Here is a 26,659-nt window from a genome sequence, read left to right as displayed (position 1 = left end):
CTAGAGCAGTGATGTTTTGGGGCTGTCGCTGGGCAACACGGACTTTCAACTCCCTCCAAAGGTTTTCTATGGGGTTGAGATCTGGAGACTGGCTAGGCCACTCCAGGACCTTGAAATGCTTCTTACGAAGCCACTCCTTCGTTGCCCGGGCGGTGTGTTTGGGATCATTGTCATGCTGAAAGACCCAGCCACGTTTCATCTTCAATGCGCTTGCTGATGGAAGGAGGTTTTCACTCAAAATCTCACGATACATGGCCCCATTCATTCTTTCCTTTACACGGATCAGTCGTCCTGGTCCCTTTGCAGAAAAACAGCCCCAAAGCATGATGTTTCCACCCCATGCTTCACAGTAGGTATGGTGTTCTTTGGATGCAACTCAGCATTCTTTGTCCTCCAAACACGACGAGTTGAGTTTTTACCAAAAAGTTCTATTTTGGTTTCATCTGACCATATGACATTCTCCCAATCCTCTTCTGGATCATCCAAATGCACTCTAGCAAACTTCAGACGGGCCTGGACATGTACTGGCTTAAGCAGGGGGACACGTCTGGCACTGCAGGATTTGAGTCCCTGGCGGCGTAGTGTGTTACTGATGGTAGGCTTTGTTACTTTGGTCCCTGCTCTCTGCAGGTCATTCACTAGGTCCCCCTGTGTGGTTCTGGGATTTTTGCTCACCGTTCTTGTGATCATTTTGACCCCACGGGGTGAGATCTTGCGTGGAGCCCCAGATCGAGGGAGATTATCAGTGGTCTTATATGTCTTCCATTTCCTAATAATTGCTCCCACAGTTGATTTCTTCAAACCAAGCTGCTTACCTATTGCAGATTCAGTCTTCCCAGCCTGGTGCAGGTCTACAATTTTGTTTCTGGTGTCCTTTGACAGCTCTTTGGTCTTTGCCATAGTGGAGTTTGGAGTGTGACTGTTTGAGGTTGTGGACAGGTGTCTTTTATACTGATAACAAGTTCAAACAGGTGCCATTAATACAGGTAACGAGTGGAGGACAGAGGAGCCTCTTAAAGAAGAAGTTACAGGTCTGTGAGAGCCAGAAATCTTGCTTGTTTGTAGGTGACCAAATACTTATTTTCCACCATAATTTGCAAATAAATTCATTAAAAATCCTATAATGTGATTTTCTGGATATTTTTTCTCAATTTGTCTGTCATAGTTGACGTGTACCTATGATGAAAATTACAGGCCTCTCTCATCTTTTTAAGTGGGAGAAATTGCACAATTGGTGGCTGACTAAATACTTTTTTTCCCCACTGTAAACTTTTTTCTTTATAATGCCGAAATAAACATGGCTCCAACCCCCATTTCAAACACTCACAAACTGAAATCATATGTGTCTACTTTGTACAATCAATCAATGAGAGAGAGCATCAAATATCACATTCATTTCTATATATCCACTGTATACATGAATCGTGGCAAAGTTGGTTCCCTAATGATTGGTTGGTAATATAGCCTCCCCATAGAGAATGATAGAGATCTCTAGTCGCCAAAAGGCAGTCTTATCATGGGCAGCGCCATTGAGGGCTTCCACCATGCTTCCGCCATTTTAAAGTAGTCAAGTGGGTGGGGTTTTGTATGTGTTGTAGCCTAATTGTCACTGCGCCTGCTGTCACAGACGCTATAATGGCACAGAAATAAAGACGAGTCCTCTATCCATCTCTATGAGCCTCCCACAATGCAGGCCATGGCTGCAGGATGAAGTTGGTAAAGAGCAACTGCATAAACTTGCAGTCAAAACTTCATAACCTTTGATCACATGATTTTTGTAAAGTTCATGCAGTTGACAAGTAGGTGCAAGTCAGACAATTGGTCACTGACAAAAAAAATCATCATAACAGCTCGAAAAGAAAAAAAAATCCCTGTCTTAGGTCAGTTAGGATCACCACTTTATTTTAAGAATGTGAAATGTCAGAATAATAGCAGAGAGAATTATTTACTTCAGCTTTTATTTCTTTCATCACATTCCCAGTGGGTCAGAAGTTTACATACACTCAATTAGTATTTGGTATCATTGCCTTTAAATTGTTTAACTTGGGTCAAACGTTTCGAGTAGCCTTCCACAAGCTTCTCACAATAAGTTGGGTGAATTTTGGCCCATTCCTCCTGACAGAGCTGGTATAACTGAGTCAGGTTTGTAGGCCTCCTTGCTCGTACACGCTTTTTCAGTTCTGCCCACAAATGTTCTATAGGATTGAGGTCAGGGCTTTGTGATGGCCACTCCAATACCTTGACTTTGTTGTCCTTAAGCCATTTTGCCACAACTTTGGAAGTATGCTTGGGGTCATTGTCCATTTGGAAGACCCATTTGCGACCAAGCTTTAACTTCCTGACTGATGTCTTGAGATGTTGCTTCAATATATCCACATAATTTTCCTTCCTTATGATGGCATCTATTTTGTGAAGTGCACCAGTCCCTCCTGCAGCAAAGCACCCCCACAGCATGATGCTGCCACCCCCATGCTTCACGGTTGGGATGGTGTTCTTTGGCTTGCAAGCTGTCCCCTTTTTCCTCCAAACATAACGATGGTCATTATGGCCAAACAGTTCTATTTTTGTTTCATCAGACCAGAGGACATTTCTCCAAAAAGTAAGATCTTTGTCCCCATGTGCAGTGCAATGGCGGTTTTGGAGCAGTGGCTTCTTCCTTGCTGAGCGACCTTTCAGATTATGTCGATATAGGGCTCGTTTTACTGTGGATATAGATACTTTTGTACCTGTTTCCTCCAGCATCTTCACAAGGTCCTTTGCTGTTGTTCTGGGATTGATTTGCACTTTTCGCACCAAAGTACGTTCATCTCTAGGAGACAGAACGCGTCTCCTTCCTGAGCGGTATGACGGCTGCGTGGTCCCATGGTGTTTATACTTGCGTACTATTGTTTTTACAGATGAACGTGGTACCTTCAGGCGTTTGGAAATTGCTCCCAAGGATGAACCAGACTTGTGGAAGTCTACAATGTTTTTTCTGAGGTCTTGGCTGATTTCTTTAGATTTTCCCATGATGTCAAGCAAAGAGGCACTAAGTTTGAAGGTAGGCCTTGAAATACATCCACAGGTACACCTCTAATTGACTCAAATTATGTACATTAGCCTATCAGAAGCTTCTAAAGCCATGACATAATTTTCTCGAATTTTCCAAGCTGTTTAAAGGCACAGTCAACTTAGTGTATGTAAACTTCTGACCCACTGGAATTGTGATACAGTTAATTATAAGTGAAATAATCTGTCTGTAAACAATTGTAGGAAAAATTACTTGTGTCATGCACAAAGTAGATGTCCTAACCGACTTGTCAAAACTATAGTTTGTTAACAATACATTTTTTGGAGTGGTTGAAAAACTAGTTTGAATGACTCCAACCTAAGTGTATGTAAACTTCCGACTTCAACTGTATGTCTTTGGATGTGACACAAAATCATACCTGTGGTAGGATCCAAGATATGGGTACTGACAATTATTGGATAGCCTCAAAGCTCCATTGGTGGGTTGTTGATTCAATTTTTTACCCAGGATGTGCCTGAGGACCAGGAATCTAACAAATTAACTGTATCTTCAAGCCAAACAAACCACAAACGCATTACACAGACAGGGTGATGAGCGGTGGAATTTACCAGTTGATAAACAGCCAGTGCATGGACATAGAATAGGGTAGAATTCCTGTATAAGGAGTCTACAAAGCCAGTTACAACAATTATAGACCATCTCTGGTTTCTATGCTTTGGACAGGACCCAATCCGTTTTCAGTTACAATGAAGGAAGGTCCATTATAAGAGACGTAGCCAAAGGCTTGGGTAGTGGTATTTCATTGCAATTATGTTTTCCTCCAGCTGCTGTTACTGGTATTATTGTCTGTGTATCTCTATTTTTCATCAGATGTGAACCATGTAAACCATGTAAACCATGTAAACTGTGTGAACCATGTAAACTGTGTGAACCATGTAAACTGTGTGAACCATGTAAACTGTGTGAACCGTGTAAACTGTGTGAACCGTGTAAACTGTGTGAACCGTGTAAACCATATAAACTGTGTGAACCATATAAACTGTGTGAACCATGTAAACTGTGTGAACCGTGTAAACCATATAAACTGTGTGAACCATGTAAACTGTGTGAACCGTGTAAACTATGTGAACCGTGTAAACTGTGTGAACCATGTAAACTGTGTGAACCGTGTAAACTGTGTGAACCGTGTAAACTGTGTGAACCGTGTAAACTGTGTGAACCGTGTAAACTGTGTGAACTGTTTAAACCATGTCAACTGTGTAAACTATGTGAACGTGTAAACCGTGTGAACCATGTGAACAGTGTAAACCGTGTGAACCATGTAAACCATGTAAATCATCCCAAACTCCTTGAATACAAGTAACGTGATAGATCCTAGTTTACTCATAAAGACTCAAAATAACATTCACTTTGTTCAGAATTCTCTAGGCAACAGATTCAGTACACATAATCTCAGCTAGACAAGCTCGGTTGCAGTCCTGCAAGACTTGACAATTCCCACCAGACCTTGGTTCAAATACTTTTCAAATCTTTACAATTCTTTGAGCATTTTCTCTAGCTTGCCTAGAGTGACAGAGTGAAACGGTTTGTGCTTTTGGGACTTTTCTACTGGTTAAATTGCAGCAGGCAACATGAATAAATCACAGATAACGTTTTTGAATTGATTTAAAATAGCATTTGAACCCAGGTCTGATTCCCACCCAAACACAGGATATGCCTCAGCAGCATTGATCCCCATTGTTAGGACATGTTTCTACCACAGTCAGTAATCCTATTGTACATTCATCATCTACCAGGGGAAAGTACAATCTGAGAAACGATCTGTATCATTAAAGAGCTATGTAATAAGGATTCAGCAAGATATTGAAACCCATCCCTGAACTGCACCTGTTGTTGATGGAGAGAACAATCTGTTAAGACAACACTCTGCTCTACCGGATCAGTCTGGCAGCATCCCAGTATAACACTGCTAGAGGCAGCCTGGTGCACACAGACCAGTGAGCAAGATTTACTTTGAGCAATAATTAACACTTAACTTACCTGAGCAAGATTTAACACTTCAAAAAATAACTGTTTTCATGCAGCCTTGATACTGGAATACTCAGTGGGTGCTGTAGGTGTTGACTTTCCAGGTAAAGTGGTTGTACCAACGATGAAGATATATAGGAGTGACCTTGACAGAAGGCCGGCATGTAATTAGCAATCAAAACATGTAATAAAACGTGTGTCTGAGCCATGTTCCACTCACACACACGCACGCACGCACGCACGCACGCACGCACGCACCCACACACACACACACACACACACACACACACACACACACACACACACACACACACACACACACACACACACACACACACACACACACACACGGGTGTTATTCTACTTTACACACTAACTCACACAGACACACATCCAGACAGACAGACAGACAGACGTGGAGTCTAAAACAGGGTCACTGCGTCGGGGCAGTAGACATTTCCGATCATAATACACGTTCCGATCCCAGCTCCTTCCCCATCCTTAACCCAGATGATCCTTCCCCTGGTCCTCCGTGCTCCGTGCAGGGTCCAAGAGAGGCTCTGATTACCCCCTGTCCTGTCTGCCTGAGGGTTGGGGGGGACGAGACAGGGGGGTGAGGGTGTTGGGTCAGAGACATCATCCATCAAACAAACAGATGCCCCCAATGTGCTACAGTACAGTTAGTTACTCTCGCATCAACATAACATAATCGTCCGTTTTTTGGGGTCGTCGTGTTCCCTCAGTAACTGCCAGCAGCCAATCACCTACCATCTCTATACCTAAATATGAGCATTGTGTTTTTTCAATTACATACCTTATATTTTGCTCTACAGGGTTACTAGCTCCGTCACATCTGCATGCTGTGTGTGGCCTTGGCCTGTAGAAAGATGGACTCAACCTGAAGTACAGTTCTGGGTAAATATCAGCTATCCTGAAAAGTCCACTTTGCTTTTTTTCTACCTGCCTGACCCTTTCACCTGCCTGACCCTTTCTACCTGCCTGACCCTTTCACCTGCCTGACCCTTTCTACCTGCCTGACCCTTTCACCTTGTAATTGGTTCTTAATTCAGTGCTACTGTGTGTCATTCATTCACTCTGTCTTCAAGTTCCCTTATTAACAATCAATACTCCCCTTTAACCCACAGACTGCCACAGTGCGCCTTCTATGACGTTAGTAATGATCTCTCTCCTCATTAAGAAATGTTACAGACACTGAGGGGGAAGAAAGTGGCTGAAAGAAGTGAGTGCAGTAAGAGAAAGACAGAGATACAACAGGGACTCTGACTGTCTGCTGCTCCTACAGTCTAGAGGTGAGCGTCTGACAGACTGTGCCACAAAAGGCTCTCTGGGCAGGAGGCAAAAAAACAAACACTCACGTACGTTACACTAGAAACCTACCTGATTCAACCTTCCCCATTCAAACTCCAAAAATACAGTAAAGCTGGTTCTTTAGCTTTTTGTGACGTGTCTCATATTAAGTCTATCTGATACAAAAGGGAGGACACTATTAAGATGTTTTATACAATGAAGTGTCTATAAAAAGAAGCAGACCATTGTCTCTAATATATTATCCTCTCTTTAATAATCCTGTATAATATACTATCCTCTCTATAATAATCCAGTATAATATACTATCCTCTCTTTAATAATCATGTATAATATACTATCCTCTCTTTAATAATCCTCCTCTCTATAATAATCCTGTATAATATACTATCCTCTCTTTAATAATCCTGTATAATATACTATCCTCTCTTTAATAATCCTGTATAATATACTATCCTCTCTTTAATAATCCTGTATAATATACTATCCTCTCTATAATAATCCTGTATAATATACTATCCTCTCTTTAATAATCCTGTATAATATACTATCCTCTCTTTAATAATCCTGTATAATATACTATCCTCTCTATAATAATCCTGTATAATATACTATCCTCTTGTCACGACTTCCTCCGAAGCTGCCTCCCCTTCTTGTTCGGGTAGGCTTCGGCGTTCGTCGTCACCGGCCTTCTAGCCACTGCCTCTCCATATCTCATCATTCCATTTGTCTTGTCTTGTCAATTACACACACCTGCTTCATATTCCCCTCATTAGTATGTGTTTAAGTGTTCCCTCTGCCCCCCTTGTCCTTGTGGGTGATTGTTCATTGTGAGGATTAGTAGCTCGGTTGAGCTGAGTATTTTGTATTGCCGGGGTATTTTCCCCGTGTGCATGTTTGTTCCAGTGCGCCTGTTTTGCGCACTGAACTGGTTACGCTGGATTACGGAATAAACTCTGTATACTGTGATTTACCCTCCTGCGCCTGACTCCTTCAAATCACGCATCACACCTCTCTTTAATAATCCTGTATAATATACTATCCTCTCTTTAATAATCCAAAATATGGGACAGATCTGTGCCGCGGGTCTGGCTTTCATGAAGGTGAAACTCTTTACTAGTATTCCCTTGTCTCTACCTCGCTTGCTTGTTGCTAATTTAGGCCAGCGCTCAGTCACGTGAAAAGCCAATCTTTCCTGGGCAACGAGAGGAAGTCACAAGGTGAAGAGAAAGAAATATGAGCTGTAAACATCCAGAACTGTCTGCACTGTTCCATGGAATGCCTGTTTGAAATATTATTCAGAAGAGAAGGTGACTAGGAGCGATACAGTCTAGAGGGGTAAGAGGAAAGACAGGAAAAGGAAAAAGAGAGGGGAAGGATGACAAGAAGGCGAGGAGAGGAGGATACAGCGGGGGCATATGGGGGGTCATTTCAATGCCCCATAGCATTCGTCTTATATCTACAGCATTATAGAAGGATATACATCCCAGCCTAGCCTCCTAGCATGTCGGGCTGTAGGTCTGGTTTCTACAAGGAGGTAGACAGATTTCCTCCAAGGGTCTCTCCAGTTCAGTAAGCATGAGGTACTAGGTGACATGTACTGCCGGGGGAGGAAGTGAATGGAGGGTAGGGAGGGGAAAGGGGGAGCAATATCCTTTTACAGTCTGGAAATAAAGCAAACCAGTGGTGGTGGAGGAACTGTCTGTCTGTCCTGTCTGTCTAGCCGTCTGTCCTGTCTGCCTGTCCCGTCTGCCTGTCTGTCTGTCTGTCTGCCAGTTTTACATGCTTTGGGAATTTGCTCATGGGATTTGTGGATTGAAAACATGTTCTTGATGCATAGAGTCAAAGGTTAAAGGTGCATCACCCCTGCCCTGACCTGTCTAATCATGAAAGGTGCATCACCCCTGCCCTGTCTAATCTTTAAAGGTGCATCACCCCTGTCCTGGCCTGTCTTATCATTAAAGGTGCATTGCCCCTGACCTGACCTGACCTGTCTAATCATTAAAGGTGCCTCACCCCTGACCTGACCTGACCTGCCCTGTCTAATCATTAAAAGTGCATTGCCCCTGCCCTGTCTAATTATTAAAGGTGCCTCACCCCTGAACTGACCTGACCTGTCAAAACGTTAAAGGTGCCTCACCCCTGACCTGCTCTGCCCTGTCTAATCATTAAAGGTGCATTGCCCCTTCCCTGTCTAATCATTAAAGGTGCATCACCCCTGACCTGCTCTGCCCTGTCTAATCATTAAAGGTGCATCGCCCATGCCCTGTCTAATCATTAAAGGTGCATCACCCCTGACCTGCTCTGCCCTGTCTAATCATTAAAGGTGCATCACCCCTGACCTGCCCTTCCCTGTCTAATCATTAAAGGTGCATTGCCCCTTCCCTGTCTAATCATTAAAGGTGCATCGCCCCTGACCTGCCCTGTCTAAACATTAAAGGTGCATTACCCCTGCCCTGTCCTGTCTAATTATTAATAGTGCCTCACCCCTGACCTGCCCTGCCCTGTCTAACCATTAAAGGTGCATCACCCCTGCCCTGTCTAATCATTAAAAGTGCATTGCCCCTGCCCTGTCTAATCATTAAAGGTGCATCGCCCCTGCCCTGTCTAATCATTAAAAGTGCATTGCCCCTGACCTGTCTAATCATTAAAGGTGCATCGCCCCTGCCCTGACCTGTCTAAACATTAAAGGTGCATCACCCCTGCCCTGTCTAATCATTAAAGGTGCATCGCCCCTGCCCTGCCCTGTCTAATCATTAAAGGTGCATCACCCCTGCCCTGCCCTGTCTTATCATTAAAGGTGCATCACCCCTGCCCTGATCTGTCTAATCATTAAAGGTGCATTGCCCCTGCCCTGATCTGTCTAATCATTAAAGGTGCATTGCCCCTGACCTGACTGGACCTGTCTAAACATTAAAGGTGCATCGCCCCTGCCCTGTCTAATCATTAAAGGTGCCTCACCCCTGACCTGCTCTGCCCTGTCTAATCATTAAAGGTGCATTACCCCTGCCCTGACCTGTCTAATCATTAAAGGTGCATTACCCCTGCCCTGACCTGTCTAATCATTAAAATCAAATCAAATATTTTTTGCCACATGCGCCGAATACAACAGGTGTAGACATTACAGTGAAATGCTTACTTACAAGCCCTTAACCAACAATGCAGTTTTTAAAAGAAAAATGTAAAATAAAGTGTTAATTTAGAAAAATAAAGAAATAAAAGCAAATAGCTAAAGAGCAGCAGTAAAATAAATAGCAGTAGGGAGGCTATATACAGGGGGGTACCGGTGCAGAGTCAATGTGCGGGGGCACCGGCTAGTCGAGGAAATTGAGGTCATATGTACAGTGGGGGAAAAATGTATTTAGTCAGCCACCAATTGTGCAAGTTCTCCCACTTAAAAAGATGAGCGAGGCCTGTAATTTTCATCATAGGTACACGTCAACTATGACAGAGCAATTGAGAGAAAAAAAATCCAGAAAATCACATTGTAGGATTTTTTATGAATTTATTTGCAAATTATGGTGGAAAATAAGTATTTGGTCACCTACAAACAAGCAAGATATCTGGCTCTCACAGACCTGTAACTTCGTCTTTAAGAGGCTCCTCTGTCCTCCACTCGTTACCTGTATTAATGGCACCTGTTTGAACTTGTTATCAGTATAAAAGACACCTGTCCACAACCTCAAACAGTCACACTCCAAACTCCACTATGGCCAAGACCAAAGAGCTGTCAAAGGACACCAGAAACAAAATTGTAGACCTGCACCAGGCTGGGAAGACTGAATCTGCAATAGGTAAGCAGCTTGGTTTGAAGAAATCAACTGTGGGAGCAATTATTAGGAAATGGAAGACATACAAGACCACTGATAATCTCCCTCGATCTGGGGCTCCATGCAAGATCTCACCCCATGGGGTCAAAATGATCACAAGAACGGTGAGCAAAAATCCCCGAACCACACGGGGGGAGCTAGTGAATGACCTGCAGAGAGCTGGGACCAAAGTAACAAAACCTACCATCAGTAACACACTACGCCGCCAGGGACTCAAATCCTGCAGTGCCAGACGTGTCCCCCTGCTTAAGCCAGTACATGTCCAGGCCCGTCTGAAGTTTGCTAGAGTGCATTTGGATGATCCAGAAGAGGATTGGGAGAATGTCATATGGTTAGATGAAACCAAAATAGAACATTTTGGTAAAAACTCAACTCGTCGTGTTTGGAGGACAAAGAATGCTGAGTTGCATCCAAAGAACACCATACCTACTGTGAAGCATGGGAGTGGAAACATCATGCTTTGGGGCTGTTTTTCTGCAAAGGGACCAGGACGACTGATCCGTGTAAAGGAAAGAATGAATGGGGCCATGTATCGTGAGATTTTGAGTGAAAACCTCCTTCCATCAGCAAGGGCATTGAAGATGAAACGTGGCTGGGTCTTTCAGCATGACAATGATCCCAAACACACCGCCCGGGCAACGAAGGAGTGGCTTCGTAAGAAGCATTTCAAGGTCCTGGAGTGGCCTAGCCAGTCTCCAGATCTCAACCCCATAGAAAATCTTTGGAGGGAGTTGAAAGTCCGTGTTGCCCAGCGACAGCCCCAAAACATCACTGCTCTAGAGGAGATCTGCATGGAGGAATGGGCCAAAATACCAGCAACAGTGTGTGAAAACCCTGTGAAGACTTACAGAAAACGTTTGACCTGTGTCATTGCCAACAAAATGTATATAACAAAGTATTGAGAAACTTTTGTTATTGACCAAATACTTATTTTCCACCATAATTTGCAAATAAATTCATAAAAAATCCTACAATGTGATTTTCTGGATTTATTTTTCTCCTTTTGTCTGTCATAGTTGACGTGTACCTATGATGAAAATTACAGGCCTCTCTCATCTTTTTAAGTGGGAGAACTTGCACAATTGGTGGCTGACAAAATACTTTTTTCCCCCACGTGTACCTATGCATAAATAGTAAACAGAGTAGCAGCAGCGTAAAAGAGGGGGATGGGGTGGGGTGGGGGGGGGGCAGTGCAAATAGTCTGGGTAGCCATGATTAGCTGTTCAGTAGTCTTATGGCTTGGGGGTAGAAGCTGTTGAGAAGCCTTTTGGACCTAGACTTGGTGCTCCGGTACCGCTTGCCGTGCGGTAGCAGAGAGAACAGACTATGACTAGGGTGGCTTGAGTCTTTGACAATTTTTAGGGCCTTCCTCTGACACCGCCTGGTATAGAGGTCCTGGAGTGCAGGAAGCTTGACCCCAGTGATGTACTGGGCCGTACGCACTACCCTCTGTAGTGCCTTGCGGTCGGAGGCCGAGCAGTTGCCATACCAGGCGGTGATGCATCCAGTCAGGATGCTCTCGATGGTGCAGCTGTATAACCTTTTGAGGATCTGAGGACCCATGCCAAATCTTTTCAGTCTCCTGAGGGGGAATAGGTCGTGCCCTCTTCACGACTGTCTTGGTGTGTTTGAACCATGATAGTTCGTTGGTGATGTGGACACCAAGGAACTTGAAGCTCTCAACCTGTTCCACTACAGCCCCGTCGATGAGAATGGGGGCGTGCTCAGTCCTCTTTTTTTTCCTGTGGTCCACAATCATCTCCTTTGTCTTGATCACGTTGAGGGAGAGGTTGTTGTCCTGGCACCACACGGCCAGGTCTCTGACCTCCTCCCTATAGGCTGTCTCATCGTTGTCGGTGTTCAGTCCTACCACTGTTGTGTCGTCGGCAAACTTAATGATGGTGTTGGAGTCGTGCCTGGCCATGTAGTCATGGGTGAACAGGGAGTACAGGAGGGGACTGAGCACACACCCCTGAGGGGCCCCCGTGTTGAGGATCAGCGTGGAAGATGTGTTGTTACCTACCCTTACCACCTGGGGGCGGCCCATCAGGAAGTCCAGGATCCAGTTGCAGAGGGAGGTGTTTAGTCCTCGGATCCTTAGCTTAGTGATGAGCTTTGAGGGCACTATGGTGTTGAACGCTGAGCTGTAGTCAATGAATAGCATTCTCACGTAGGTGTTCCTCTTGTCCAGGTGGGAAAGGGCAGTGTGGAGTGCAATTGAGATTGCATCATCTGTGGATCTGTTGGGGCGGTATGCAAATTGGAGTGGGTCTAGGGTTTCTGGGATAATGGTGTTGATGTGAGCCATGACCAGCCTTTCAAAGCACTTCATGGCTACAGACGTCAGTGCTACGGGTCGGTAGTCATTTAGGCAGGTTATCTTAGTGTCCTCGGGCACGGGGACTATGGTGGTCTGCTTGAAACATGTTGGTATTACAGACTCAGTCAGGGACATGTTGAAAATGTCAGTGAAGACACTTGCCAGTTGGTCAGCACATGCTCGGAGTACACGTCCTGGTAATTTGTCTGGCCCTGCGGCCTTGTGAATGTTGACCTGCTTAAAAGTCTTACTCACATCGGCTACGGAGAGCGTTATCACATAGTCATCCGGAACAGCTGATGCTCTCATGTATGCTTCAGTGTTGCTTGCCTCGAAGTGAGCATAGAAGTGATTTAGCTCGTCTGGTAGGCTTGTGTCACTGGGCAGTTCGCGGCTTTGCTTCCCTTTGTAGTCTGTAATAGTTTTCAAGCCCTGCCACATACAACGAGCGTCAGAGCCAGTGTAGTACGGCTGCATCACCACTGCCCTGTCTAATCATCAAAGCTGCATCACACATGCCCTGCCCTGTCTAATCATTAGAGGACTCTGAAAATAAACACAGACATGAACCCCGTTCCCCCGAGACATCAAACAGAAGCCAGTCAGTCACAAGAGAGTCACAACATTCTAAGAATGTCCTGATCCTGATCTGCTAGGGATGGGATGCCTAGGGGAGAGACAGGGAATGCTCCTTCCAACACACACACACACACCAACATCGGATAGACAACATCGCTGACTTTTGTAACAAAACAAATTGTGGATGGAGACGAGCCTGGAGACGAGCCTGGAGACGAGCCTGGAGACGAGGCTGGAGACGAGCGAGGAGACAAGCCTGGAGACGAGCGAGGAGACGAGCCTGGAGACGAGCGAGGAGACGAGCCTGGAGACGAGCGAGGAGACGAGCGAGGAGACGAGCCTGGAGACGAGCGAGGAGACGAGCCTGGAGACAAGCGAGGAGACGAGCGAGGAGACGAGCCTGGAGACGAGCGAGGAGACGAGCCTGGAGACGAGCGAGGAGACGAGCCTGGAGACGAGCCTGGAGACGAGCGAGGAGACGAGCCTGGAGACGAGCCTGGAGACGAGCGAGGAGACGAGCCTGGAGACGAGCCTGGAGACGAGCGAGGAGACGAGCCTGGAGACGAGCGAGGAGACGAGCCTGGAGACGAGCCTGGAGACGAGCCTGCCACTGTGTTACATAGCCTACACACAAAGGGAGGAAACAGAGAAGCAGGGAATGATTCAGTGTGACAGTGACAGGTCATGCTCACAGAGCGGATAATTCACTGACACACACACACACTACTCCCTACAACATATACGTACTAACTACACACGCCAAAGAGTCAGGCAAGAGAGAGAGAACAGAGAAACAGAGAGAGAGAATGATTCAATAAGACAGTTACAGGTTGTGTTCACAGTGAGAAGCGACTACTCCCGACCTCATGTACTGTGTTTACAGCATGACCTTTCAGACAACCTCACCTATTCATCTTATCATCCATCAACCATTCTCTCTCTCTCTCTCTCTCTCTCTCTCTCTCTCTCTCTCTCTCTCTCTCTCTCTCTCTCTCTCTCTCTCTGTCTCTCTCTCTCTGTCTCTCTCTCTCTCTCTCTCTCTCTCTCTCTCTGTCTCTCTCTCTATCTCTCTGTCTCTCTCTCTCTCTCTCTCTCTCTCTCTCTCTCTCTCTCTCTCTCTCTCTCTCTCTCTCTCTCTCTCTCTCTCTCTCTCTCTCTCTCTCTCTCTCTCTCTCTCTCTCTCTCTCTCTCTCAATTCAATTCAATTCAATTTAAGGGCTTTATTGGCATGGGAACATATGTTAACATTGCCAAAGCAAGTGAAGTAGATAGTAAACAAAAGTGAGATAAACAATAAATATTAACAGTGAACATTACACTCAGAAGTTCCAAAAGAATAAAGACAATTTCAAATGTCATATTATGTATATATACCGTGTTGTAACAATGTGCAAATAGTTAAATAGTCTCTCTCTCTCTCTCTCTCTCTCTCTCTCTCTCTCTCTCTCTCTCTCTCTCAATTTATTTTTTTGCTGTTTGTTCTCTGTTATAGGGCCAAAAAGATTGGAGAAGTGGTTTACCCATACATTTCCATTTTGGATAGATAGCTCTTCGTGTTGTTGTTTGTTTAGTGTTTTCCTATTTTCCCAGAAGTGGTTAGAGTCTATGGATTCTTCAATTAGGTTGAGCTGATTTCTGACATGCTGTTCCTTCTTTTTCTGAAGTGTATTTCTGTATTGTTTTAGTGATTCACCATAGTGAAGGCATAGGCTCAGGTTTTCTGGGTCTCTATGTTTTTGGTTGGATAGGTTTCTCAATTTCTTTCTTAGGTTTTTGCATTCTTCATCAAACCATTTGTCACTGTTGTTACTTTTCTTCGGTTTTCTGTTAGAGACTTTTAGATTTGATAGGGAAGCTGAGAGGTCAAATATACTGTTTAGGTTTTCTACTGCCAAGTTTACACCTTCACTATTACAGTGGAACGTTTTGTCCAGGAAGTTGTCTAAAAGTGATTGAATTTGATGTTGCCTATTGTTTTTTGGTAGGTTTCGACACTACTTTCCTTCCATCTATAGCATTTCTTAATATTATTCAGTTCCTTTGGCTTTGATGCCTCATGATTGAGTATTGCTCTGTTCAGGTAGACTGTGATTTTGCTGTGGTCTGATAGGGGTGTCAGTGGGCTGACTGTGAACGCTCTGAGAGACTCTGGGTTGAGGTCAGTGATAAAGTAGTCTACAGTACTACTGCCAAGAGATGAGCTATAGGTGTACCTATCATAGGAGTCCCCTCAAAGCCTACCATTGACTATGTACATACCCAGTGTGCGACAGAGCTACAGGAGTTGTGACCCGTTTTTGTTGGTTATGTTGTCGTAGTTGTGCCTAGGGGGGCATATGGGAGAGGGAATGCTGTCACCTCCAGGTAGGTGTTTGTCCCCCTGTGTGCTGAGGGTGTCAGGTTCTTGTCCAGTTCTGGCATTTAGGTCGCCACAGACTAGTACATGTCCCTGGGTCTGGAAATGATTGATTTCCCCCTCCAGGATGGATAAGTTGTCTTCATTAAAGAATGGGGATTCTAGTGGGGGGATATACAGTGGCTTAGGAAAGTATTCACCGCCCTTGGCATTTTTCCTATTTTTGTTGCCTTACAACCTGGAATTAAAATGGATTTTTTTGGGGTTTGTATCATTTCATTTACACAACATGCCTACCACTTCGAGGATGCAACATATTTTTTATTGTGAAACAAACAAGAAATAAGACCAAAAAAATGAAAACTTGAGCGTGCATAACTTTTCACCCCCCCCAAAGTCAATACTTTGTAGAGCCACCTTTTCAGCAATTACAGCTGCAAGTCTTTTGGGGTATGTCTCTATAAGCTTGGCACATCTAGCCACTGGGATTTTTGCCCATTCTTCAAGGGAAAACTGCTCCAGCTCCTTCAAGTTGGTTGGGTTCCGCTGGTGTACAGCAATCTTTAAATCATACCACATATTCTCAATTGGATTGAGGTCTGGGCTTTGACTAGGCCATTCCAAGACATTTAAATGTTCCCCTTAAACCACTCGAGTGTTGCTTTAGCAGTATGCTTAGGGTCATTGTCCTGCTGGAAGGTGAACCTCTGTCCCAGTTTCAAATCTCTGGAAGACTGAAACAGGTTTCCCTCAAGAATTTCCCTGTATTTAGCACCATCCATCATTTCTTCAATTCTGACCAGTTTCCCAGTCCCTGCTGATGAAAAACATCCCCACAGCATGATGCTGCCACACCATGCTTCACTGTGGGGATGGTGTTCTCGGGGTGATGGAGAGGTGTTGGGTTTGCGCCAGACATAGTGTTTTCCTTGATGGCAAAAAAGCTCAATTTTAGTCTCATCTGACCAGAGTACCTTCTTTCATATGTTTGGGGAGTCTCCCACATGCCTTTTCGCAAACACCAAACGTGTTCGCTTATTTTTTTCTTTAAGCAATGGTTTTTTTCTGGCCACTCTTCCGTAAAGCCCAGCTCTGTGGAGTGTATGGCTTAAAATGGTCCTATGGACATAGTCCAATCTCCGCTGTGGAGCTTTGCAGCTCTTTCAGGGTTATCTTTGGTCTCTTTGTTGCCTCTCTGATTAATGCCCTCCTTGCCTGGTCCGTGAGTTTTGGTGGGCGGCCCTCTCTTGGCAGGTTTGTTGTGGTGCCATATTCTTTCCATTTTTTAATAATGGATTTAATGGTGCTTCGTGGGATGTTCAACGTTTCTGATATTTTTTATAACCCAACTTTGTCCCTGACCTGTTTGGAGAGCTCCTTGGTCTTCATGGTGCCGCTTGCTTGGTAGTGCCCCTTGCTTAGTGGTGTTGCAGACTCTGGGGCCTTTTAGATCGTGTGACAGATCATGTGACACTTAGATTGCACACAGTTTGACATTATTTAACTAATTATGTGACTTCTGAAGGTAATTGGTTGCACCAGATTTTTTTCGTTTCACTTCACCAATTTGGACTATTTTGTTTATGTCCATTTCATGAAATCCAAATAAAAATCAATTTAAATTACAGGTTGTAATGCAACAAAATAGGAAAAACGCCAAGGGGGATGAATACTTTTGCAAGGCACTGTATTAGCCCTCTGATTACAATGAAGAGCAAGATATGTCGCTCTGTTCTGGGCCAGCTGCAGCTTAACTAGGTATTTCTTTGCAGCACTTGACCATATGACTGGACAATGATCAAGATAAGATAAAACTACAGCCTACAGGACTTTGTGGAGTGTGGTGTCAAAAATGCACAGCATCTCTTTATTAGGGTCAGACCTCTCCCCATCTTTACAAACATTGAATCTATATGTTTTGACCATGACAGTTTACAATCTAAGGTAACACCAAGTACTTTAGTCTCCTCAACTTGTTCAACAGTCACACCATTCATTCATTACCAGATCAGAGGTCTAGAACTTAGGGAATGATTTGTACCAAATACAATGCTCTTAGTTTTCGAGATATTCAGGACCAGTTTATTACATTTAAACATCTCGACAATGACACAGTAGTCTGCTCTAATATCTACCTCTGATACAATCTACTCAGTCATGTTTTAAAGGGAACGACCCAGATATACAGTGCATTCGGAAAGTATTCAGACCCCTTGACCTTTTCCACATTTTGTTATGTTACAGCCGTAATCTTTTAAACGTTTTTTGTTGTTGTTGTATTTTACCCTTTTTTTCTCCCCAATTTCGATCTTGTCTCATCGCTGTGACTCCCCAGCGGGCTCGGGTGGCGAAGGTCAAGTCATGCGTCCGCCGTAAAACATGACTCGCCAAACCGCCCGCTTAACCTGGAAGCCAGCCGCACCAACATGTCAGAGGAAACAACGTCCAACTGACGACCGAGGTCAGCCTGCAGGTGCCCAGCCCGCCACAAGGAGTCGCTAGAGCACGATGAGCCAAGTAAAGCCCCCCCGGCTAAACCCTCCCTTAACCCGGACAACGCTGGGCCAAATGTGCGCTGCCCTATGGGACTCCCGATCACGGCCGATTGTGATACAGCCTGGGATCGAACCCAGGTCTGTAGTTACACCACTCGGGAGGCCCATTACAGCCTTATTCTAAAATCTATTAAATAAAACATTTTCCTCAGCAATCTACACACAATACCCCATAATGACAAAGCGAAAAAAGGTTTTTAGAAATTTTTGCAAATTTATAAAAAATGTAAAACTGAAATACCTTATTTTACATAAGTATTCAGACCCTTTGCTATGAGACTCGAAATTGAGCTCAGCTGCATCCTGTTTCCATTGATCATCCTTGAGATGTTTCAACAACTTGATTGCATCCACTTGTAGGCCCCGTGTAGCTCAGTTGGTAGAGCATGGCGCTTGCAACGCCAGGGTTGTGGGTTTGATTCCCAAGGGGGGCCAGTATGAAAATGTATGCACTCACTAACTATAAGTCGCTCTGGATAAGAGCGTCTGCTAAATGACTAAAATGTAAATTAAATTGATTGGACATGATTTGGAAAGGCACACACCTGTCTATATAAGGTCCCACAGTTGACAGTGCATGTCAGAGCAAAAACCAAGCCATGAGGTCGAAGGAATTGTCCATATACTGTAGCTCCGAGACAGGATTGTGTTGAGGCACAGATCTGGTGGGGAAGGGTACCAAAAAATTTCTGCAGCATTGAAGGTCCCCAAGAACACAGTGGCCTCCATCATTCTTAAATGGAAGAAGTTTGGAACCACCAAGACTCTTCCTAGAGCTGACCGCCCGAATAAACTGAGCAATCGGGGGAGAAGGGCCCTGGTCAGGTAGGTGACCAAGAACCCGATGGTCACTTTGACAGAGCTCCAGAGTTCCTCTGTGGAGATGGGAGAACCTTCCAGAAGGACAACCATCTCTGCAGCACTCCAACCATCAGGCCTTTATGGTAGAGTGGCCAGACGGAAGCCACTCCTCAGTTAAAAGCACATGACAGCCCGCTTGGAGTTTGCCAAAAGGCACTTAAAGACTCTCAGACCATGAGAAACAAGATTATCTGGTCTGATGAAACCAAGATTGAACTCTTTGGCCTGAATGCCAAGCGTCACGTCTGGAGGATACCTGGCACGGTGAAGCATGGTGGTGGCAGCATCATGCTGTGGGGATGTTTTTCAGTGGCAGGGACTGGGAGACTAGTCAGGATCGAGGCAAAGATGAATGGAGCAAAGTACAGAGAGATCCTTGATGAAAACCTGCTCCAGAGCGCTCAAGACCTCAGACTGGGGTGAAGGTTCACCTTCCAACAGGACAACGACCCTAAGCACACAGCCAAGACAACACAGGAGTGGCTTCGGGACAAGTCTCTGAATGTCCTTGAGTGGCCCAGACAGAGCCCGGACTAGAACCCGATCAAACTTCTCTGGAGAGACCTGAAAATATTTGTGCAGCAACGCTCCCCATCCAACCTGACAGAGCTTGAGAGGATCTGCAGAGAAAAATGGGAGAAACTCCCTAAATATTTTTTGTTGTTGTTTTTATATATATATTTTTTTGTCATTTTAGCAGACACTCTTATCCAGAGCGACTTACAGGAGCAATTAGTGTTAAGTGCCTTGCTCAAGGGCACAACGAAAGATTTTTCACCTAGTCGGCTCTGGGATTAGAACCAGCAACCTTTCGGTTACTGGCACAAGGCTCTTAACCACTAAGCTACCTGCCAAGCTTGTAGCGTCATACCCAAGAAGACTCGAGGCTCTAATCACTGCCAAAGGTGCTTCAACAAAGTACTGAGTAAAGGGTCTGAACACTTATGTAAATGTCATATTTCAGGTTTTATTTTGAATAAATTAGCAAAAATGTGTGAATCAATTTTAGAATAAGGCTGTAACAAAAAGTCAAGGGGTCTGAATACTTTCCAAATGCCCTGTTGAAGTAGGTCAATTCCCAAATGACACCCTATTCCCTATAGGGCGCTACTTTTGACCAGAGGGAATAGGGTGCCATTTGAGATTTAGCCATATTTAGAGGGTTTGAGGGAGGGGATAAGGTTGGGATTTGGGAAAGAACCATACAGTTGGGAACGAACCATACAGTTGTTGGGAAAGACTATTAAATGGCTTTCAACCTTTCCATATTTAAATGTCTATCGTCCCATGGACTTCTTTCAAACAGTGATGATGGATTGGAGTACTCAGGAATGCTCAACCTTTTACAAACGATCTTGGACACTATAACAACCCTGAAGACGATCGCGCATACCTATATCCTAGATTAAGGCACAGTAATGACTTATTTATAACTGATTGAGATTGGATAGATAGCACACATTGTTTATGATCGACATCCAATCGATAGTGAGTGTTTTATTCTTCTATAGGTCTAATATCGCTTCAGGTTGTTAATATTGGAAGCGTCGTGCCGCTTAGGAGACAGCTCACTTGGCTAAAGTCAATCGTCTGAGAAAACGTGCCTTCACTTGTTGCCACTATAAAAACAGACCTTCATCGCTGCTCTCTCTCTGTTCACACAAGAAGCAGCTAGGCTACCTGGCTGTCTCACTATGTTCTAGAACTGTCTTCAAGGATGTTCAAGATGAGACGGTGGACTTTACTTGTCGTGATTCCTCTTTGTGCGTCTCTGCTTCTTTTGGCTGGTAAGTAAAGGAATAGTAAAGTGTATTTTTCTCATCCTTCCGCGGGTTTGGATTGAGATGATACTGGCAAACTTTAGCGCGCGTCTGTAACAAGTGCGCATGCAGGCATTGAGGATGATTTTGATTGATTCTCGTGTAGAGTATGTTGCTTTGAAATGTTTGTTGGCTATCTCGCATGTCGCCATTCTAGAAAACGCTTTAATGTCTGTAAAAGATATCATTTTTGACTAATCAGGCTGGTATCCTGTAGCTCAGTTGGTAGAGCATGGCGCTTGCAACGACAGGGTTGTGGGTTCGATTCCCACCGGGGGCCAGTATGAAAAATGAATGCACTCACTAACTGTAATTTGCTCTGGATAAGAGCATCTGCTAAATGACTAAAATTGAAATGTAAATGTATCCCCAATCTGTGAAGATTACTTGAAATTGGAAACAGTGAATTTTGTGTTAAATACAAATACATTTCTCCCCCCAAAAATATTCTCTCTCTCTCCCCTCAGGTCCTTCCAGCTCTTCAGGTCCAGTCTCAGAGAGCCAGAGCCGTTGTGCCGGCCGGGCCTGTAACCCTCGCATGGGGAACCTCGCCTTGGGCCGAAGACTACTCACCCAGTCTGTGTGTGGAAGAAACTCCACTGAGCCCTACTGCCTCTACCAGCAGACGTTTAGTTCTACCCCTTCCTTCCACAAAGAGTCTTCCTGTCCAGCAGCACCCAAATGCAGCAAGTGCAACGCAGCTCTCCCCCACCAGGCTCACCTGGCCTCTGCCATGACCGATTCCTCATTCCGATACCCAGATACCTGGTGGCAGTCTGCAGAGGGGGTGGAGACAGAAACCCTCCAACTAAACCTGGAGACAGAGTTCTACTTTACTCATCTCATCCTGGTGTTCCGCTCCCCCCGGCCCGCTGTCATGTTGCTGGAGCGTTCCCAGGACCACGGGAGGACCTGGAAGACCCTCAGGTACCATCGAGGACCACTTTGGAAATTACTGTTTTAATTCATGTGTTATCCTCTGGGGTCAAATAAACATCTTGTTGATGGATGTATTAATTTCTACCCAGGTACTTTGCGAGGGACTGTGAGGACGCCTTCGGCCTGGCAGAGGAGGCTCGTGTGGGGGAGGAAGGAGAGAGTGGGGCGGCCTGCACCTCCAAATACTCAGGAGCGTTCCCATGTACCCGAGGAGAGGTGAGAGTTGTGTATTGTGGGGTCTCTGATTGCACTTACCTATCCTCTTCATGCCTGCTGACGCATATGGCAGAGACCTCTCCACTTCTGATGGTCTAACGCCTGTTTGGCAGCCTGGCCCAAGCTTAGCTTTAGTTCCTTGTGGCTACTAATATTGTTGAGAGCCCAGGCATACAGCAGTTGGACACAGGTGAAGGCAACGTCCAGCTGGGCGTTGTGGATGCAGGGAAGATGGAGGAGAGGACACAGGGGGTTGAATGGAATAGAACAGAGCTGAGGCAGATTTCAAAGTGGCCCGTTCGAAACAACCTGTCAGACATTCTCAACGCTTCACAGCGGTAATGCACAACATCTGTGCTACCTGAATGTTTGCTGTGGTGCTCAAAGATATCATAGCTGTTATGTACTCACCTAACTGTGTGTGTGTGTGTGTGTGTGTGGCACAAGCGTTGAACAAACAGACTAAGCTGTGTGTTTAAAGTAAACAGATCTAAAAGGAGGGGTTTTAGATCGCATTCTCAGCTGCACAAAGCCCATGACGACATCCATCCATGCATGAATAGAATATCAATGTTCACCTCATTCCTCTGATGTTGCTCCATGAGGTCTTTTTAGACATGCCGTATCATCGGACAGAGGAAAGTTTGAGCCAGAGAGCAACAGGCATCGTTGGTTTATTCATGAGCATCAAGATTTTCATTCCTCATCAGTCCTAGGGACTCCCAGCAAAGATCTGCTTTTCTTTCACTGCTTCAATGTATCTGTATGTCCAGCTGTTATATTTAGCCTCACAATTAAGTGTTTTTCCATTTTTAGGACAACCAGGGCTACAAGTAGAACACAAAACAATTGGACATAAACGGTTGTATTCATGAGTTATATTAACAAATGTCAACAATAGAATAAGGTCCGCCAAGAAAAACCTAATAAAAAATGCTTTTATGAGAATGCTGTAAGTACAGAAATGTTTTGCTCAGTGGGAAATTAATATCTAACTAGTCAGTGACAACTATGTGGAGTTTGTGACGGCAACTATGTGATCTTATTACAGTATCATAGACACTATGTCCTGGGATTTCCTATGATCTTCTATGTAGAATAACCCCTTACCTTCTAATGACTCAGTATTATAGACACTATGTCCTGGGATTTCCTATGATCTTCTATGTAGAATAACCCCTTACCTTCTAATGACTCAGTATTATAGACACTATGTCCTGGGATTTCCTATGATCTTCTATGTAGAATAACCCCTTACCTTCTAATGACTCAGTATTATAGACACTATGTCCTGGGATTTCCTATGATCTTCTATGTAGAATAACCCCTTACCTTCTAATGACTCAGTATTATAGACACTATGTCCTGGGATTTCCTATGATCTTCTATGTAGAATAACCCCTCACCTTCTAATGACTCAGTATTATAGACACTATGTCCTGGGATTTCCTATGATCTTCTATGTAGAATAACCCCTTACCTTCTAATGACTCAGTATTATAGACACTATGTCCTGGGATATCCTATGATCTTCTATGTAGAATAACCCCTCACCTTCTAATGACTCATTATTATAGACACTATGTCCTGGGATTTCCTATGATCTTCTATGTAGAATAACCCCTTACCTTCTAATGACTCAGTATTATAGACACTATGTCCTGGGATTTCCTATGATCTTCTATGTAGAAGAACCCCTTACCTTCTAACAACTCTTTAGTGACCTGTGAGTGTCATAGAGCAAAACAGATTACATGTGCACATTCGTGGGGTCATAATAGTTTGTAGCTCAAACCGTTCAGACTTTACATTACTTTTTACGAGAAGAACCGTTTTCACGATCCGCCCTTGACTCACAAACACCGCTCTAGCTCAGCCACCTCAGCCAACGTCTGTAGCTCAAGCACACAATGTTTAAAAGGGGTTGTAAGCCCTAAATCATGTCGGCCTGATTGCGGGACTCAAATAGATGAGATGATGGGAGAGGGAGAGAGAGAGGGGGAGAGAGAAAGATAGAGAGAGAGATGGTGGAGAGAGCGTGAGAGAGGTAGGGAGAGAGAGAGAGCGAGAGAGAGATGAGGGAGAGAGAGAGCGAGAGAGAGATGAGGGAGAGAGAGAGAGAGAGAGAGAGAGAGAGATGAGGGAGAGAGAGAGATGAGAGAGAGAGAGAGAGAGAGAGAGAGAGAGAGAGAGAGAGAGAGAGAGAGAGAGAGAGAGAGAGAGAGAGAGAGAGAGAGAGATGAGGGAGAGAGAGAGATGAGGGAGAGAGAGAGATGAGGGAGAGAGAGAGAGAGAGTGAGAGAGAGAGAGAGAGAGAGAGAGAGAGAGAGAGAGAGAGAGAGAGAGAGAGAGAGAGAGAGAGAACAATAAAACAATACAGAAACACTACACTAAAACACTAAAACACTAAAACAATACAGAAATACACTACGGAAAAAGAAGGAACAGCATGTCAGAAATCAGCTCAATGTAATTGAAGAATCCATAGACTCTAACCACTTCTGGGAAAATTGGAAAACACTAAACAAACAACAACACGAAGAGCTATCTATCCAAAATGGAGATGTATGGGTAAACCACTTCTCCAATCTTTTTGGCCCCATAACAGAGAACAAACAGCAAAAAAATATACATGATCAAATGCAAATCTTAGAATCAACTATTAAAGACTACCAGAACCCACTGGATTCTCCAATTACATTGAATGAACTACAGGACAAAATACAAACCCTCCAACCCAAAAAGTCCTGTGGTGTTGATGGTATCCTCAATGAAATGATAAAATATACAGACCACAAATTTCAATTAGCTATACTTAAACTCTTTAACATCATCCTTAGCTCTGGCATCTTCCCCAATATCTGGAACCAAGGACTGATCACCCCAATCCACAAAAGTGGAGACAAATTTGACCCCAATAACTACCGTGGGATATGCGTCAACAGCAACCTTGGGAAAATCCTCTGCATTATCATTAACAGCAGACTAGTTCATTTCCTCAGTGAAAACAATGTACTGAGCAAATGTCAAATTGGCTTTTTACCAAATTACCGTACGACAGACCACGTATTCACCCTGCACACCCTAATTGACAAACAAACAAACCAAAACAAAGGCAAAGTCTTCTCATGCTTTGTTGATTTCAAAAAAGCTTTTGACTCAATTTGGCATGAGGGTCTGCTATACAAATTGATGGAAAGTGGGGTTGGGGGAAAAACATACGACATTATAAAATCCATGTACACAAACAACAAGTGTGCGGTTAAAATTGGCAAAAAACACACACATTTCTTTCCACAGGGCCGTGGGGTGAGACAGGGATGCAGTTTAAGCCCCACCCTCTTCAACATATATATCAACGAATTGGCGAGGGCACTAGAACAGTCTGCAGCACCCGGCCTCACCCTACTAGAATCTGAAGTCAAATGTCTTCTGTTTGCTGACGATCTGGTGCTTCTGTCACCAACCAAGAAGGGCCTACAGCAGCACCTAGATCTTCTGCACAGATTCTGTCAGACCTGGGCCCTGACAGTAAATCTCAGTAAGACAAAAATAATGGTGTTCCAAAAAAGGTCCAGTTGCCAGGACCACAAATACAAATTCCATCTAGACACCGTTGCCCTAGAGCACACAAAAAACTATACATAACTCGGCCTAAACATCAGCGCCACAGGTAACTTCCACAAAGCTGTGAACGATCTGAGAGACAAGGCAAGAAGGGCCTTCTATGCCATCAAAAGGAACATAAAATTTGACATACCAATTAGGATCTGGCTAAAAATACTTGAATCAGTTATAGAACCCATTGCCCTTTATGGTTCGGAGGTCTGGGGTCCGCTCACCAACCAAGAATTCACAAAATGGGACAAACACCAAATTGAGACTCTGCATGCAGAATTCTGCAAAAACATCCTCCGTGTACAACGTAAAACACCAAATAATGCATGCAGAGCAGAATTAGGCCAATACCCGCTAATTATCAAAATCCAGAAAAGAGCCGTTAAATTCTATAACCACTTAAAAGGAAGCGATTCCCAAACCTTCCATAACAAAGCCATCACCTACAGAGAGATGAACTTGGAGAAGAGTCCCCTAAGTAAGCTTGTCCTGGGGCTCTGTTCACAAACACAAACAGACCCCACACAGCCCCAGGACAACAACAACAACAACAACAACACAACTAGACCCAACCAAATCATGAGAAAACAAAAAGAGAATTACTTGACACATTGGAAAGAACAAACAAAAAAACAGAGCAAACTAGAATGCTATTTGGCCCTAAACAGAGAGTACACAGTGGCAGAATACCTGACCACTGTGACTGACCCAAACTTAAGGAAAGCTTTGACTATGTACAGACTCAGTGAGCATAGCCTTGCTATTGAGAAAGGCCGCCGTAGGCAGACCTGGCTCTCAAGAGAAGACAGGCTATGTGCACACTGCCCACAAAATGAGGTGGAAACTGAGCTGCACTTCCTAACCTCCTGCCAAATGTATGACCATATTAGAGACACATATTTCCCTCAGATTACAGCGATCCACAAAGAATTCGAAAACAAACCCAATTTTGATAAACTCCCTTATCTACTGGGTGAAAAACCACAGTGTGCCATCACAGCTGCAAGATTTGTGACCTGTTGCCACAAGAAAAGGGCAACCAGTGAAGAACAAACACCATTGTAAATACAACCCATATTTATGTTTATTTATTTTCCCATTTGTACTTTAACTATTTGCACATTGTTACAACACTGTATATATACATAATATGACATTTGAAATGTCTTTATTCTTTTGAAACTTCTGAGTGTAATGTTTA

At 44.3% G+C, this 26,659-nt stretch overlaps 1 protein-coding gene across 1 annotated transcript in view; it reads left to right on the top strand.

The window, feature by feature from the left end:
- Positions 1-20,582: 20,582 nt before the first annotated feature.
- Positions 20,583-26,659, top strand: part of LOC311134842 (netrin-4-like) — a gene marked incomplete at both ends in the record, with an annotated part of 22,052 nt that continues 15,975 nt past the window's right edge. Inside the window, 3 exons of the mRNA XM_084168621.1 lie at positions 20,583-20,652; positions 21,153-21,612; positions 21,714-21,840. Coding sequence (XP_084024747.1) covers positions 20,583-20,652; positions 21,153-21,612; positions 21,714-21,840 — 657 coding nt within the window. The remainder of the gene's footprint in view (positions 20,653-21,152; positions 21,613-21,713; positions 21,841-26,659) is intronic.

This window comes from Coregonus lavaretus, assembly GCF_964263955.1.
Source record: "Coregonus lavaretus genome assembly, chromosome: 9".
Lineage (NCBI taxonomy): Eukaryota > Metazoa > Chordata > Actinopteri > Salmoniformes > Salmonidae > Coregonus > Coregonus lavaretus.
Note: the sequence above shows the minus strand (reverse complement) of the source record. Positions and strands in the feature narration are given on the sequence as shown.